The sequence below is a fragment of the Portunus trituberculatus genome, chromosome 39, assembly GCF_017591435.1.
Source record: "Portunus trituberculatus isolate SZX2019 chromosome 39, ASM1759143v1, whole genome shotgun sequence".
Classification (NCBI taxonomy): Eukaryota; Metazoa; Arthropoda; class Malacostraca; order Decapoda; family Portunidae; genus Portunus; species Portunus trituberculatus.
The window spans coordinates 15719719-15736294 of record NC_059293.1 but is presented as its reverse complement, the minus strand read 5'-3'; the positions used below and the strand labels follow the sequence as shown (position 1 = coordinate 15736294).

Sequence of the window (16576 nt, the reverse complement as noted above, 5' to 3'; positions counted from 1 at the left end):
GCCTTGCCACGCTCCTCGCCTCATTGTGCCTTCACGGCTGTGTGCGTCGGAAGAAAAGGTATTAGGTTTTTCATCCTCTGGTGGAAGAGGAGATAATGAATGCTGTCTTCCATGAGGGGACTGACTCTCTCTCTCTCTCTCTCTCTCTCTCTCTCTCTCTCTCTCTCTCTCTCTCTCTCTCTCTCTCTCTCAGTGAGTGGCACTACCAATGTTTCAGTGTACAAACATGGAATTGTTAATTTACATTCCAGAGAAAAAATGTTTTTTTCCTGTGAAAAAACTGAATAGCAAACATGATTTCAGTCGTTGTGTTCACTGTCTTGCTTGGTGTGTTGCTGAAACATTGCGACACACAAAACCTTATCAGCACATTGCTCTTCTCATTCATTCCATTCGCACATTTGTAATATTTGCGATATTTTTTTGTAGACGAGTTTTAAGCAGTATTAAACTGTGTGTGTGTGTGTGTGTGTGTGTGTGTGTGTGTGTGTGTGTGTGTGTGTGTGTGTGTGTGTGTGTGTGTGTGTGTGTGTGTGTGTGTGTGTGTAGCAACAGAACTCTGGGGCAGTGGCGATGCACGGTTCACTGTGTTGTAGCAGTGGCCGGAAGAGCTATCTTGGCTGCTTCTTAGTACACAGCGGCGGCGGAGACTGTCATGGCAGGGGCTGCAGGACGGCAGGTTCTCAGGAGGGAGGGCAAACTCTATGGAACATCAGACTTTAAAGCGGCGGCCAAACAATATTTTTTACTTCGATGCGAAGCGTAGCCGCGGTCTGGCATTCCGTCCTCCCTAAACTCTCCGCCGTAATATCAGGGAATTCCTCCTTCAGGCAGACCATGTCTCTTGATTTTTCATCCGGTAAACATTGGAGGTTGGCGGAGTGGCAGCGAGGGCGGCGAGGCACTGCGGCCGAGAGTCTCCCGCGCCTCGCCGCACACACGATCACTCATACCTCGCCGTGACTCGCACGGATGAGAAGTTCCGTCAACGCACCAAAAAATAGAAACTCGCTTTCAAGATCAAAGAAACATTTCCTGACAAAAAGCAATGAACTCTGAGGCTTCAAAGGGCCGGGCCAGCGCGAGGGGACATTCCATCAGTAAGTATGAAATTGGTGCGTCGTCCCAAGATTAATGGGCCGGCACGCCGCGCCATCCAATGAGGTGCTGCAGATGAGGCGGTCAGCACCGCCAAAAAACGGAACATTTCAATTTTCGTGGAGCAATATCGGCGACGTTTGAAAAGGCAGCCGTCCCGCGCTGACCGCGCCGCTTATTGCAGCCCGCGGCCAGAGAGGCGGTGACGTCACACGCTCGTTCCTCATAGTAGTGACGCTTATTGGATGCTCCAGCCGACGAGATAGCGGTGTTACGCCCGCCCTGTGCCCGGAATCAATGCCTATTGGTCCTTGAGAACGAGACCAGCAGGGCGAGATGCAAGACCAGCGCCACGCTCCCCATACGACGCTCGCCGCACGCCGCACGCCGCACGCCGCATGCCACTCTTTGACCTTTCATCTTCCTTAATTCCGAGGAATTTTACATCTCAAGTTCGGAACTACTTTCGGGATGACAAAGAGGGGAAGACCTTTATATTCTTTAGATTCAAGGAAAAAATTATTCCAATTTTCTATTAAAGTATTGAAATTTCTAATACGGTACAAGTGAATATACTTACATACTGAAAATATTAAACTACATAAATATTTAAAATTACATTACCTGAACTTTGAATCTTCAAAGTGGCTTCCCTCTCCTTTCCTTCCCTTCGACTGTCACACACACACACACACACACACACACACACACACACACACACACACACACACACACACACACACACACACACACACACACACACACACACACACCTTTAAGGCAGCAAGGCGCGGGATTCGAACCCTGGCACACCTCAGCTTGCCGGATACAACAAACAAACTGAGGCGTCCCTTCCCTTCGGACCCCGGCGTGACTTTTTCCGGGGCAGGGAGGGAAGAGGGAAGGCCTGGGCTTAATATTTACTCTCGCCCCTCGCCGCCACGTCCCGGGCACACCACGCCACTGTGCCACGCTCCACGCTCAGGGATAAGAGACTCCACGCTCTCCTTCCTTGCCCTTCGTCTTCACTCCTTTCTCTCGTCCTCACGCTCAGAAAGGACTCATACTTTTTTCTTTTCCTTTTTTTATTTCTCCTTTCCTTTTAATTCTTATCTTGTTTATGCTTCCAAATAAAGGACGTTTTTTTATATCCTACGCTTCCTTCTTTCCTTCTTTCAAGCCTATATACTCTGCTTCCTTCCTTCCTTCCTTCCTTCTTTCACTCCTTCCTTCCCTTCCATATTTTTTTACTTTCTTCCTTCATTTCCTTCTTCATTTCCAACACACATATATTCTGTTTCCTTTCTCTCATTTCCTTCCATTCTTCCTTCCTTTCTTCCTTCCTTCTCTCCTTCTCTTCTTATTTATAGCTTACATATTTTCCTTTCTTCCTTCATTTCCTTCTTCACTTCCAACCTGTACGTATATCCTGTTTCCTTTTTCTCTTTCCTTCCTTCCTTCCTTCCCTCCTTCCTTCCCTACTTCAATCCTACATTTTTCCCCTCCATTTCACGTCGCCTTCTCCTTAAGAGTGTTTGACTTCCTACATAATTCATTTAATTTTCCCTAGAGGTGCTTTAGAGTCGTCCTTGGTCCTTTGTACGTACACAGGTAACACGTCCATTACACTTAAATACGGCCGTGTGTGTGTGTGTGTGTGTGTGTGTGTGTGTGTGTGTGTGTGTGTGTGTGTGTGTGTGTGTGTGTGTGTGTGTGTGTGTGTGTGTGTGTGTGTGTGTGTGTGTGTGTTCTTGATTTCTTTAAGCATTATGTTGATTCTCTCTCTCTCTCTCTCTCTCTCTCTCTCTCTCTCTCTCTCTCTCTCTCTCTCTCAACCCGGTGCTTGCTTTATTCACTTCTACATTTCATTTATTCATTTCTTTCTGCTTCCTAACTTTTTTTCTTATATTCTATTCTTTTACTTTTTTTTTTTTTTTACAAGTTCGTGTGTTTCCGAAATATTTTACGAGTCATCAGGAGGAAAAAGGAGAGTTTCAGGAGTCTTCGCCGCCTCGCTTCCCTTCGGCTCGGCTTGGCTCGGCTCGGCTCGGCTTGACTCGGCTTGGCTTGCTTAGAATCACACCACAAAAATCACGGACCGTAAATAAAGAGGCGGCAGGAAGAACTGGAGGAGGAAACGAGAGTGAGAGAGAAAAAGGGAATGGCCAAAAGTCTTAAGTAAATGTGCAACTTCTTAACACTCCTCTCTCTCTCTCTCTCTCTCTCTCTCTCTCTCTCTCTCTCTCTCTCTCTCTCTCTCTCTCTCTCTCTCTTGACTCCTCTTCTATACCTCTTTCTCTTTCAGTGTATCCTCCTGCTCCTCCTTTACCTCCTCTGCTCTTCCTCGTCTTCCTCCTCCTCCTCCTCCACGGCATAGCTGGAAATACCCTGAAATGGTTGGAAGACTGGCTCTCTGACAGAAAGCAACGAGTTGTTATAAATGGAAAAGAATCAGAGTGGCACAATGTGAAAAGTGGTGTTCCTCAAGGCTCTGTATTAGGACCAGTTCTTTTCATTGTTTATATTAATGATATTGATGAAGGAATCACTTGTAAAATAAGCAAATTCGCGGACGACACCAAAATAATGAGCAAAGTTACATCAACGTCACAATGGCAAGAACTACAGTGTGACTTAAATAAACTGACACGCTGGGCAGAAAAATGGCAAATGAAATTCAATATAGAAAAGTGTAAAGTCTTACACATTGGAAGTAACAATGTACAAGCAAAATACGTAATGAGTAATGTACCTCTGGAAAGTGCTGAGAATGAAAAAGATCTTGGTGTTGTGGTGTCTAAAGATCTCAAGCCGAGCAAACACTGCACAGAAGCAGTAAAGAATGCAAATAAATTAGTTGGGTTCATTGGAAGAACCTTTGAATTTAAATCAGAAAAAGTTATCCTTACTTTATATAACTCATTGGTGCGTCCTCAGCTTGAATACTGTGTGCAGTTCTGGTCACCATATTACAGAAAAGACATTGAAAAACTGGAAAGGATCCAGCGTAGAGTGACCAAGATGATTCCGAGATTGAGAAACAAGCCGTATGAGGAACGACTGGAAGCATTAAATTTATTCAGCTTAACAAAGCGCAGGATAAGAGGAGACCTAATCGAAGTTTTCAAAATTTTTCAGGGATACAACAACCTTGATGTCAATAAATATTTTACTATTGATCATTCCACCATAACAAGGAATAATGGATTTAAAATTACACCAAAACGCTTTAAAACCCACGAGGCAAAGCACTTTTTCTTTAATAGAATAGTTAACATTTGGAATAAGCTTCCTTCAGATAATAGTAAACAGTACTTCCATTGCATCATTCAAAAACAAAATTGATAAATATTTAAAGAATAACTCCCAACAAGCTCTCTTCTTGTCTGAATAATTAAACATTATACTATATTAACTTTCTTATAGATAGATATGTAGAGTTCACCGTAGGGTGAATAATAGAATCTCCTTTCATCCTTTCCTGTGAAAATTCCATGTCAGTTTTTTCCATACTGCATGGTACTTTTCCAAGCTATTTTCCATGCCAGCGAAAGCTGGAGGGAGTGGTGGGTGGGGAGGAGCCTTCTCCTGTACTGTCCTGTCTCTCTTATCTGTAGCCAGTTAGAAGTAGTTACCAAACAGCCTCGAAAGGACCAACAGGTCTGTTGCTGTTTGGCTTTCCTTTGTATTCCTTTGTATTCCTTTGTATTCCTCCTCCTCCTCCTCCTCCTCCTCCTCCTCCTCTTCTTCTTCTTCTTCTTCTTCTTCTTCTTCTTCTTCTTCTTTCTCCTCCTACTCCTCCTTCCACACACTTCCACTTACTTCCACTCACTTCCACTCACTTCCACTCACTTTCCTTCTCTCTCTCTCCGCTGCTCCACCGCCACTATAGGAATCTCACACACTCATCTGTCTCTCCGCCACAACAAACTACCCAATTCCCTCCCTCACTCCACACAAACCTCGCCTCTCCACTGCCTGCCTTGTCTCCTTCGTTCTTTCCAACCTCATCTCTCTCTCTCTCTCTCTCTCTCTCTCTCTCTCTCTCTCTCTCTCTCTCTCTTGTTTTTCTTCTATTTTCTTTATTTTTGTATTTTTATTATTTTTCTTTTTACTTTTCGTTTTTTTTTCTTTCATTGTTTCTATTTTCATTTATATGTATTTCATTATTTTTCTATTTTTCCATTTTTCTTTTTTTTCTTTTCTTCCTTCCTTCCTTGTTTTATTTGTTTCTCTCTCTACATGTTCCGTTTCCTGTTTTCTTTTCTTCTTTCCTTCTCTATTTTCTATTTTTACTTTCTTTCATTTCGACTTCCTTCCTTTCTCACTGTCCTTTTCTTTCTTTTTTCTTCCTTTCTTACTTCTTTATTTTCTCATTCCTTCTATATTTCTCTTCCTATTCTCCTTTTTACTTTCATTCCTTTCTTCCTTCTTTCCTTTCTCATTGTGTATTTTCTTTCTCTTTTCCTTCCTTTCTTCTTTCATTCCCTTCCCTTATTCCTTCTTTATTTTTCTCACAATTCTACTTCTTTTTACTTTCCTTCCTTTCTCCCTTCCTTCCTTCCTTTCTCAGTTTCGGTTTTCCTTTTCCCTTCCTTTGCCTTATTCCTCCTTTATTTCTCTCACTATTCTCCTTCTTCTTACTTTCATTCCTTCCTTCCTTACTTCTCCTTTTCTTTCCTGTTCCTTCTACGACATCACACCACCAACGCTCCACAACACCACATCACCACCATAACGTCTCCACAAACATTTCCTCACCACACTACTTCACTCAAACCTCAGCTCTCCACAACACCAGTGAACCACACCATCAATCCACCACACCAGACACTCATCAACTTCACCTCAATGCTGCTTTGATATTCCACTCCATCCTACACGGTCCTCCCTCCACTCCACTCCACCTCCCTCTCCACCCATCCTCCCCAGCTTGTCATCTCCAGCATCTGTGTCTCATTTGTCTCCCCCTGTCGTGGCAAGCATGAGTAAGGGCGGTGAGGGAGATACACTCATACATACATGAAAGGACACGTGTTGGTGCTCCTCCGACTGGGAAATGTATGCTGTATTGAGTGGTAGTGAATGTCATGTAACCTAACCTTGCTTTACTTAACATACCATTATCTAACTTAGCATTATTCGAGATTAATTTAATGTAACTTGACTTAACGTAGCATTTCTTGACATAGCATTACTGAACTTAGCATTACTCGAGATTAATTTAATGTAACTTGGCTTAGCATTATTAAACTTTAGCGTTATCTAAGCTAACCTGGCTTTACCTGATCTTAACTTAATGTCACTTATCAACATAGGATTATTTAACCTTAATGTAAAGTAACCTACCGTATGATAACTTAATCTGACATAACATAACTTCGCCCAGACCAAGCAGTACTGGGACATATTTTTATCCTGAGATTTGTGTACCATTAGACCATTTTATTGACATTAGCAAGAGTCTATGGAGGGCAGAAATCTAATGGCCACAGTCTTCACTATTTTAACGTCCCACATGAGTTTCTGAAGCTGCGTAAAATCACCAAATAGCAGCCAGATTCAATATGGAAACACGTCATGGTACTGAAGGAAACGGGTTAACCAAATGTAACCTAACCTAACCTAACCTAACCTAACCTTACCTAAACTAACCTAACCTAACCTAACCTAACCTAACCTAACCTGACCTGACCTGACCTGACCTGACCTGACCTGACCTGACCTGACCTGACCTGACCTGACCTAACCTAACCTAACCAAGGAACAATTATTTTTTTTATTCTTTATGAAGACTACAATTCAAGCGAGCATTTTTTTTTCTAATATACATTTTTTTGCCCTTAGTAGTTCTTCCTCATATTAAAAAAAAACACACACACACAAAGTAACAACACTCCCAAACGAAGCTCAATTCACTCTCAGCAGGAAGCGCAACACATTTCCAGAGACGTGTACGGAATTTCCACTGTATTCTGCTTCTCAATGTATCAAAACGCATTACACCTCTACATTTTTCTCCTCCCTCACACATCCTCTCTCTTCCTCAAGTAGATGGAATTAAAGTGAAGAAACCCATTTATTTTCCCCTCTCTCTCTCTCTCTCTCTCTCTCTCTCTCTCTCTCTCTCTCTCTCTGATGAAGGTGATGACAGAACACCTTAAGACGTCACCTCTCTCTCTCTCTCTCTCTCTCTGTGTGTGTGTGTGTGTGTGTGTGTGTGTGTGTGTGTGTGTGTGTGTGTGTGTGTGTGTGTGTGTGTGTGTGTGTGTGTGTGTGTGTGTGTGTGTGTGTGTGTGTGTAAGGAGCGCCGCGCCCTGCTTTAAAGGGGGGCGGTTAGTGAGGCGCCCGTGCATAATTGAGAGGCTGTGGGGAGTGAAGGGGCGGCTCTCCTGGGACGGGCCTGAGGAGAGCAATATGAGGCGAGGGCGGAGAGGGCGGGATACATTGAGCGGTGTGAGGTGGTGGGCGGGGTAAGGTGGGGATGACTGGATGGGCAGGGGTGGGTGGGGGTGGGTTGGGGTGGATGGGTGGAGTGGGAAGAGTGGATAGGGTATTGTGGAGGTCAGAGAAGGATTGGTTGTGGAAAATAGTTGGTGGAGGAGGAGGAGGAGGAGGAGGAGGAGGAGGAGGAGGAGGAGGAGGAGGAAAAAGTGATAATCTGAGGGCTGCTGTAACAAAAGTAGTGGCAACAACAATAACAGTAACAACAACAACAACAACAACAACAACAACAACAACAACAACAACAACAACAACATACACATTGTCCTCACTGCCAACATCAACACCACCACCACCACCACTAACACAACAACAACATCACGACAACAACAACACCCTTGTGACTATTACACCACACAACACAACACAACACAACACAACACACACACAACACACCAGTAATTACCACCTGACACACACACACACACACACACACACACACACACACACACACACACACACACACACACACACACACACACACAATCTTCAGTTAAGGAAAAATAATTCAATGTTTTTCTGCACAGTTATTTCACCCATCTACCCACCTCCACCCTCGCCAGTCCCCCGTCCCGCCTCCATCCATTCCTCCACCGAACAGCCGCCATCCATCACGATCACCCACATCGACACGCAAAGGGCAACGTGGCCATGAAAACGGTGGAGGCGTGAGAAAGGAGGCAGGAGGCGCAAGACAAGAGGCGGCTGGTCACTTTGAGGGGAGAACGTGTGGTGTGTGTGGCGACTGATTGGAGTGAATGATAGGCTGACAGAATGACTGACTCAACCACTGACAGATTCACTGATTGACTGATTGAATGACTGACCTAAATGTTGATTGAATGGTTGACTGGGTGACTGACTCATTCAACCACTGACGGATTGATTGACTGGATGGGTGAATACATGCATGGATGGATGATTGGCTGACTGGTGGACTGACTGACTGCCTAACTGATTGACTGTATGAACGAACTACATTACTGACTCATATGATAAATAACTGAAAAAAACTGACGCACTATATGACTGACTAAACGACTTAATTTCTGACTGAATATTTGACTCGTACACTGACTAACTGACTGACTCACCAGATTATAAACTGAATGATAGACTGGCTACGATACTCACAACTACAACACCTTTAGCACTCACGGATCAGATGAGTCACCGTTCTGGCCTCGCTCATGATAAAGAAAACGGAAGAAACCAAACTGTAACCGGAGAAGCAATACCTGCGGAAGAGAAAACATTATCAGTACCATTTGCTTCACTAATACCAACTAAATACGTCAAAATAGGTTACAATTCCACTAAACATTCATTATTACCCCAAAAACACGTAACACTTTCTAAACAAGCTTATATTTACAAACTCTTTATCAGAACTATTTGCTTCACTAATACCAACGAAATAGGTCAAAATAGGTTACAATTCCACTAAACATGCATTATCACCCCAAAAAAAACACGTAACACTTTCTAAACACGCTTATATTTACAAACACTTTATCAGAACTATTTGCTTCACTAATACCAACTAAATAGGTAAAAATAGGTTACAATTCCACTAAACATGCATTATTACCCCAAAAATTCCACGTAACACTTTCTAAACACGTTTATATTTACAAACACAGGGAAAAAAACATCAGCAAACACAAAATAAATCTCGAATTCTCCAAACATATATAATCACATCATCTTTTTATCACATTCAAAAAAAAAAAAAAAAAAAAAAAAAAAAGGCTTAGTAAAGACTCCCATTTAAGACATCATTAATTTCGTATAAAGACTCAACAAAATACATGAAAAATACATTAAAAAAAAAAAGCAGCAATCTGGAAACTTAAGCATAAACACAAAAATTCCAGTGATCTGATGGAATGTTTCAAAATGTGCACAGATTTTCCAGAGTGTTTCAGTCAATTAACACTTTGCACCTGATGAAAACACACTGGGAGGAGGAGGTGGTGGTGGTGGTGGTGGTGGTGGTGGTGGTGGTGGTGGTGGTGGTGGTGGTGGTGGTGGTGGTGGAGGGTTGGATGCTGCTGTAGCTTTAAATGCTAAATTATTTCAAGTAGATTTAATGACCCGTGTAATCTGAAATTCTATGTAAATTTCTCTTTCTCTCTCTCTCTCTCTCTCTCTCTCTCTCTCTCTCTCTCTCTCTCTCTCTCTCTCTCTGCCTGTCGCCGTCAGTTCAGCCTCTGGATAAGCTTCTCCTCCTCCTCCTCCTCCTCCTCCTCCTCCTCCTCCTCCTCCTCCTCCTCTTCTTCTTCTTCCTCCTCCTCCTCTATCTCTCTCCCTCCTGTCGTTCGTTCTTACTTTTTTTGGCCTCTCTTATCCTCTTCCCCACTTCGCTTTCTTTTCTTCTGACTCTCTCTCTCTCTCTCTCTCTCTCTCTCTCTCTCTCTCTCTCTCTCTCTCTCTCTCTCTCTCTCTCTCTCTCTCTCTCCATTTAATTTACTTCTACTATTTGTTTACATTCTTCTTGTTTGTTTGTTTGTCTGTTTGTTCGTTTATTTGTTTAGATTACTTGCACCATTACCATGACAGGAATTTCAATTTCACTACACACACACACACACACACACACACACACACACACACACACACACACACACACACACACACACACAGAGTTTAATTGAATACAGAAGCACGTACAAGAGGATTATTTGTTGTTTCTTCCTGTTTCCTCCTCCTCCTCCTCCTCCTCCTCCTCCTCCTCCTCCTCCTCCTCCTCCTCCTCCTCCTCCTCCTCCTCCTCCTCCTCCTCCTCCTCCTCCTCCTCCTCTTCCTCCTCCTTTTCCGTGTTGTTCTTCCGTGTATTTGTTTCTCTATATCACTCCTTAACTTTCCTTCCTTTTTTACTCTTTTCTATTTCCTTTCATTTATTCCTTCTGTTCTTCCTCTTCTTTTCTTCCAGTCAGTCTATATTCCTCCTTACCGTGTCTCTAAGATCGGTCAGTCAGTCTCACTCACTCACTCATTTGTTCACCTTTACTCTCACTCACTCAGTTTTCTTTATTTTCTAGCTGCCACAACTACCACCACTACCATCACCACCACCACTACCACCACTACCACTAGCTTACCTGTCTCCACCTTTCCACCACAGCCAGTAATCTCTCTCTCTCTCCATCTCTTTCTGTCTCTGTCTCTCTTCCCGTCTCCAGGCCGACCGCAATCCTCTTACTCCCTCTCCCTTCTCTCTGCCTCTCCCTCCTCTCCTCCCTCTCTCTCCCACTCCCAGTACATTTCCTTTCCTCTTCCGCAGGGCAAATGTTACTCGGATTCCTGCCACTCCTTCCTATGTAATTACTCCTTCGTCTTCTCTGATAATCCTACTCCTTTACTTCTTTCTCTCTCTTCCTCTCTAATTTATCATCTTTATCGTTTTTTTTTTTTGTCCTTTCTCTTTTGTTTCGTCTTTATATTCTTCTTCTTTTCTCGTTTCTTGTATTAAAATGTTTCTGTGATTGAGTTTTGTGTGTTTGTGTATTTATTTATTCTTTTTTTTTTTTCTTATTTGGTGGTTGGGATAAAAGTAAGTTGAAGGATTAGTAGTATAGAGGGGGTATTTATTAAAAGGTATATGTATCTAGCTGTGTTTCTCTGTCCTTCACTGTGTCTGTCTGTCTGTCTGTCTGTCTGTCTCTTTCTCTCTCTCTCTCTCTCTCTCTCTCTCTCTGGCAATGAAGTTAACACAAAGATCCCTCTCCTCAGATGATCGTATCCGAGGACACTGCAACAAGACAGTGGACATCTACGAGGACGTCTCTTCCCCGGAGTTGACGCGACAGAACCGGTACGGGCCCCTCACCTGCTCTTACCGCTTCAAGGTGAACAAGCCAGCCCTGAAAGACGATTGGGTGATTGTCGTTCGCTTCAAGAGCTTCAAGGTGGGGCGAGTCCTCAACGCTACCCACTGCGAGAATGGCTACATCAAGGTAAGTGCCCGTGCGTGTGTGACTTGTAGGGTAAAGCAAGGTAAGGTGTGGTTAACCCCTGCAGTACTGGGACACATATTTACGAGTACTTTGTGTTTTGTGTGCCATTAAACCATTCTATTGACATTAGCAAGGAAGAAGGCAGAAGATTAATGGCCACAGTCTTCACTATTTCAATCACCACACGAGTCACCAAATAGTCACCACAATGAATATGGAAACACGTCCTGGTACTGAAGGGGTTAATGGAGGTACAGTAAGGTGAGTGAGGGTGCTAGGATGACTTGTAGGGTACAGCAAGGTAATGGTGCAAAGATGTGGTTAGTGGTGGTACAAAAAGGTGAGGTGTGGTTTGTGGTACAGCAAGATGGTGTGACTAGTGGGTACGGAAAGGTGAAGGTACAAAGGTGTGACTTGTGAGGTACAGCAAGGTAAGGTGTGGTTAGTGGTACAGTAAAATGACGGTGCTAAGATGTGGTTAGAGGTACAAAAGGTGAGGTGTGACTAGTAACGGTACAGCCAAGTGAGTGAGGGTGCAAAGGTGTCACAAGTGTGGTACAGCAAGGTGACGGTACAAAGGGTGGTTAATATGATACAGCAAACAAACATTATTTTCCCAGCATAAAATCTCATTCACTAAAGAAAAATTAAGTTAGACCAAGTTAGGTTAGGATATATTAGGTCGTTAGATTAGGATAGGTTAAATTAGTTTAGGGCTGGTTTGGATTGCTTGAGGTCAGGTTAGGTTAGCTTTGGGTGAAATTAAGTTAGGTTTCATTAGATTAGCTTGACGAAAATGTTTGGATATATTAGGTCAAGTTAGGTTAGGTTAGGTTAGGTTACCTTTGGGTGAAATTGAGTTAGGTTACATTAGGCTAACTTGACGAAAATTGACCCATAGATGATTATAGAGGATAGAAAACTAAAGAAGGAATTTCCGAGTATATGAATCTCCCTGGACAGCATTCAAATACAAACAATCTGGGCGCAACATAACACAAATCAAACACAATTTTCAAAGATGGAGAAATCAACGAAAGCGAAATTTACAGGAGAGGAGTTTAGACGGAGTGTGGCGGAGAGTGTGGGTGGAGGGAAGGCGGGGTGGGAGAGGGCGAGGGGCAGCTTGAAATTAGGTTGTTAATGAGCCATCAAGACGTACAGGTCCCGCGTGGCGCCTTGGCAGGTGTCCCAGAACTGACGGCGATCTGTTACCTCGTTTAATTACCGCCCGTCATGTACACTTAGGGGCGCGTCCTTCCTGCTGGGGGAAAGGAGAGTGAGGGGAGGAGAGGGAAGGTGGCAGTGACGGAAGGTGGAGGTGTAAAGACATAAAAAAAAATAAAAGAATGAAATGGAATGATGAAAGTGAAGGTGGAGAGTGAGTGGAGATGGAGGTAATGTTGCAATGATACCTCACGTGTATTTTCATTTTCCTTCTCTTCCTCCACCTCCTCATCTTCTTCCTGTTTTTCTTCCTCTTCCTCCTTCTCTTTCTAGTCCTCCTCCTCCTCCTCTTCCTTTTTTTTTTCCTCCTCGCACTCCACATTTCCACCAATTCCGATTCTCCTTACATTCATATACACTATTTCCTTTCCTGTATTCCATCTTCCACTCTGTACCACTCGCCAGCCCTGCCTCTCCACCTTTTCTCCTCTCCACCTCTCCATTTCTCCATTTTTTCCTCCTCCACTCACCCTTCCTCCATCTACAATACCATACTCCACTCTTTTCATCTCTCTACTTCCTCCTCCATTTAGTATTGCTCTTTCCTTCTCTTTCTTTTCTATCTCCCTTTTTCTATACCATTTGTGATATCTCCTCTTTTTTTTTTTTTGTCTCCCCTATTCCCTCTCTTCCATCCCCTCGGTCCTCCTCTGCTCCATTTCCTCGCCTTTTCTCCTTCCCACTGCTCTGGCTACCGTATTGGCTGCCTTTGTTCAGGTGTGCGCCCAAGTGATTGCACCTCGACAGGTAATGGAAGCGAGAGGAGGGCGAGGTGGTGGTGGTGGTGGTGGTGGTGGTGGTGGTGGTGGTGGTGGTGGTGGTGGTGGTGGTGGTGGTGGTGGTGTGGTGGTGGTGCAGATTCTATATTTCTGATAGTGATGTTTTGAGGTCTAATAATATTCTTTATTTGGTTTGGTTAGGTTAAGTTAGGTCAGGTTAGGTTAGGTTAGATTAGGTTAAGTTGGGTTAGGTTAGGTTAGGTTGGGTTAAGTTGGGCTGGGTTAGGTTAGGTTAAGTTAGGTTAGGTTAAGTTGGGTTAGGTTAGGTTAGATTAAGTTGGGTTAGGCTAGGTTAGGTTGGGTTAGGTTAGGTTAAGTTGAGTTAGGTTGGGTTAGGTTAGGTTAGGTTAGGTTGGGTTAGGTTAGGTTAAGTTGGGCTAGGCTAAGTTGGGTTAGGTTACATGAGGTTCTGGTACTGTTAGTCATCTCGTTTGACAGTAAAGGGATTAAAAACCTCTTCCATCACATATCAGCAAAACACTACACATTAAACAGAGAGTGACAACGTGTAGAGATCCTGAAAACTGGCCACGCAAAACCAAACCTTCTTATCCTCAACAACACACGCTCACCCCACAACAACACAACACCTGACCAACGCTTACCAAACAACCCCTTTTTATTTATACCATGTGGGCTTTTCACGGGAATTTACGGGCTAAAGGAGACACCTTTTGTGGTACCTCCTATCTCAAACCCCATCCGCTAGGAAACCGTTGCCCTGAGTGAGGAAGCCCAACCTACAATTGGACCGTGGACAGGATTCGAACCCATGCGCTTGGAGACCCCTCGGACCCCAAAGCACGCATGGTTCCACTGTACCAAGGCGGGCCCTGCTATATTTCCTTCGCCTATTCCCTATTCTCACCGCAAACGTGCACCTGTGTTTACCAAGGCGCAACAAGCAGCACCTGGTAATTACTAATGCAATAATACGTCCACCACACCTGTTCGGCCACCCGTAAGAGGAAACCGGGACGTTGCAGAGCCAGGTGTGTGTGTGTGTGTGTGTGTGTGTGTGTGTGTGTGTGTGTGTGTGTGTGTGTGTGTGTGTGTGTGTGTGTGTGTGTGTGTGTGTGTGTGTGTGTGTGTGTGTGTGTGTGTGTGTGTGTGTGTTTTCGCCTAGGGGCAAATGTTATGTTATATAGTAGTACAAACGCAAAGATTATGCTTTGGCGAGGCAGTTTCCAGCGCAAGGCGGAAATACAGAACATTGGGTGCATTTCCAGAGAGAGAGAGAGAGAGAGAGAGAGAGAGAGAGAGAGAGAGAGAGAGAGAGAGAGAGAGAGAGAGAGAGAGAGAGAGAGAGAGAGAGAGAGAGAGAGAGAGAGAGAGAGAGAGAGAGAGAGAGAGAGAGAGAGAAAGAAAGAAAGAAAGAAAGAAAGAAAGAAAGAAAGAAAGAAAGAAAGAAAGAAAGAAAGAAAGAGAAAGAAAGAGAGAGAGAGAGAGAGAGAGAGAGAGAGAGAGAGAGAGAGAGAGAGAGAGAGAGAGAGAGAGAGAGAGAGAGAGAGAGAGAGTATATCGATGGCCTTTCAGTGTGAGGATAAAGGGGGAAGTTTACAAGTTTCCAATGGGAGGTAGATGCGATAATTGGCGCCTTTCTGTAGTGATGAACGAAGGTGAATTATCGGCTTTCAGAAGAGAGAGAGAGAGAGAGAGAGAGAGAGAGAGAGAGAGAGAGAGAGAGAGAGAGAGAGAGAGAGAGAGAGAGAGAGAGAGAGAGAGAGAGAGAGAGAGAGAGAGAGAGAGAGAGAGAGAGAGAGAGAGAGAGAGAGAGAGAGAGTCCAAAGGAAGTGAAATCGATACTTTGGATAGTTTGTGGCTTTAGAGGGTGGTGGTGGTGGTGGTGGTGGTGGTGGTGGTGGTGGTGGTGGTGGTGGTGGTGGTGGTGGTGAGAGAGAGAGAGAGAGAGAGAGAGAGAGAGAGAGAGAGAGAGAGAGAGAGAGAGAGAGAGAGAGAGAGAGAGAGAGAGAGAGAGAGAGAAACAGAAACAAACAGGAAGACACACACACACACACACACACACACACACACACACACACACACACACACACACACACACACACACACACAGACAAACAGACAAACAGAGAAATAAGCAGCTTTGAGTGGCAACGAGGTGTGGTCACATTAAAATAAGCTAAGTTAATTTAGTTCAGTGTTAGATTAGATTAATTAGGTTAGGTTAGGTTATGGTTAGGTTAGGTTAGGTTAGGTTAGGTTAAGTAACAACGTAACTCGCAGGAGGAGGAAACGAGAGACACAGGGAGACACACAGGCAAAGATATAGCGCAGTAAAATCAAAGGAAAGGCTAAAGCGAGGCAGAAAGGAAGGGACAGGAAGAGACGGCATGGCAAGGGGAAGTTATGAGACGCAGACAAGATATGACAGGGCGGAGTGGGTGGAAAGGGGAAGAAAAGTGAGGCTAAAAGAGAAGCACGCGAGGAACACGAGTCGGCACACAGGAGGGGCATTCAGGAAGCGTTGGGGAAGCAAGAGGGGAATGACAGGATGACTTAAAGAGCGAACAGAAGGAAAATAAGAAGAGTTTATGTTGAAATGGTTTGTCTCTCTTAAGCACCGTTGTTAAAGGTCACATTCATGATTAACTAATTAGATTGTGTGTATGTATGTATGTGAGTGTGGTGTCTCTCTCTCTCTCTCTCTCTCTCTCTCTCTCTGTTAGTCACAAAAAATCTGCAAAAATCATTAAAGACAGCAAAGGAGGCAAGAAAACGCTGGATGAAACCAAGACCAGCAGGGAGAACAGCAGGGGGATGGCAGGGGAGGGCAGCGGGGAAGGGTAGCAGGGGAGGGATAGCATGGGAGGACTGGGAAGGACATCAAAGGAGAGCAGTAGTGAAGGCCAGCAGGGGAAGAGAACAGGGGAGGAAAGCAGAGAAGAGCAGCAGGGAAGGACAGCAGGGAAGGGCAGTCAGTAGGGATGGGCAGCAGGGGAAGAGAGCAGGGGAGAAAACCGGGGAAGGGCAGAAAGCAGGGAACGATCA

At 44.2% G+C, this 16576-nt stretch overlaps 1 protein-coding gene and 1 long non-coding RNA gene across 2 annotated transcripts in view; one reads left to right on the top strand and one right to left on the bottom strand.

The window, feature by feature from the left end:
* The window catches only part of LOC123515440 (cubilin-like), a 234055-nt gene that overhangs the window by 151968 nt on the left and 65511 nt on the right, over positions 1-16576 (top strand). Inside the window, 1 exon segment of the mRNA XM_045274006.1 lies at positions 11338-11561. Coding sequence (XP_045129941.1) covers positions 11338-11561 — 224 coding nt within the window.
* The window catches only part of LOC123515441, a 218979-nt gene that overhangs the window by 153961 nt on the left and 48442 nt on the right, over positions 1-16576 (bottom strand). The gene's annotated exons all lie outside the window — the stretch shown is intronic.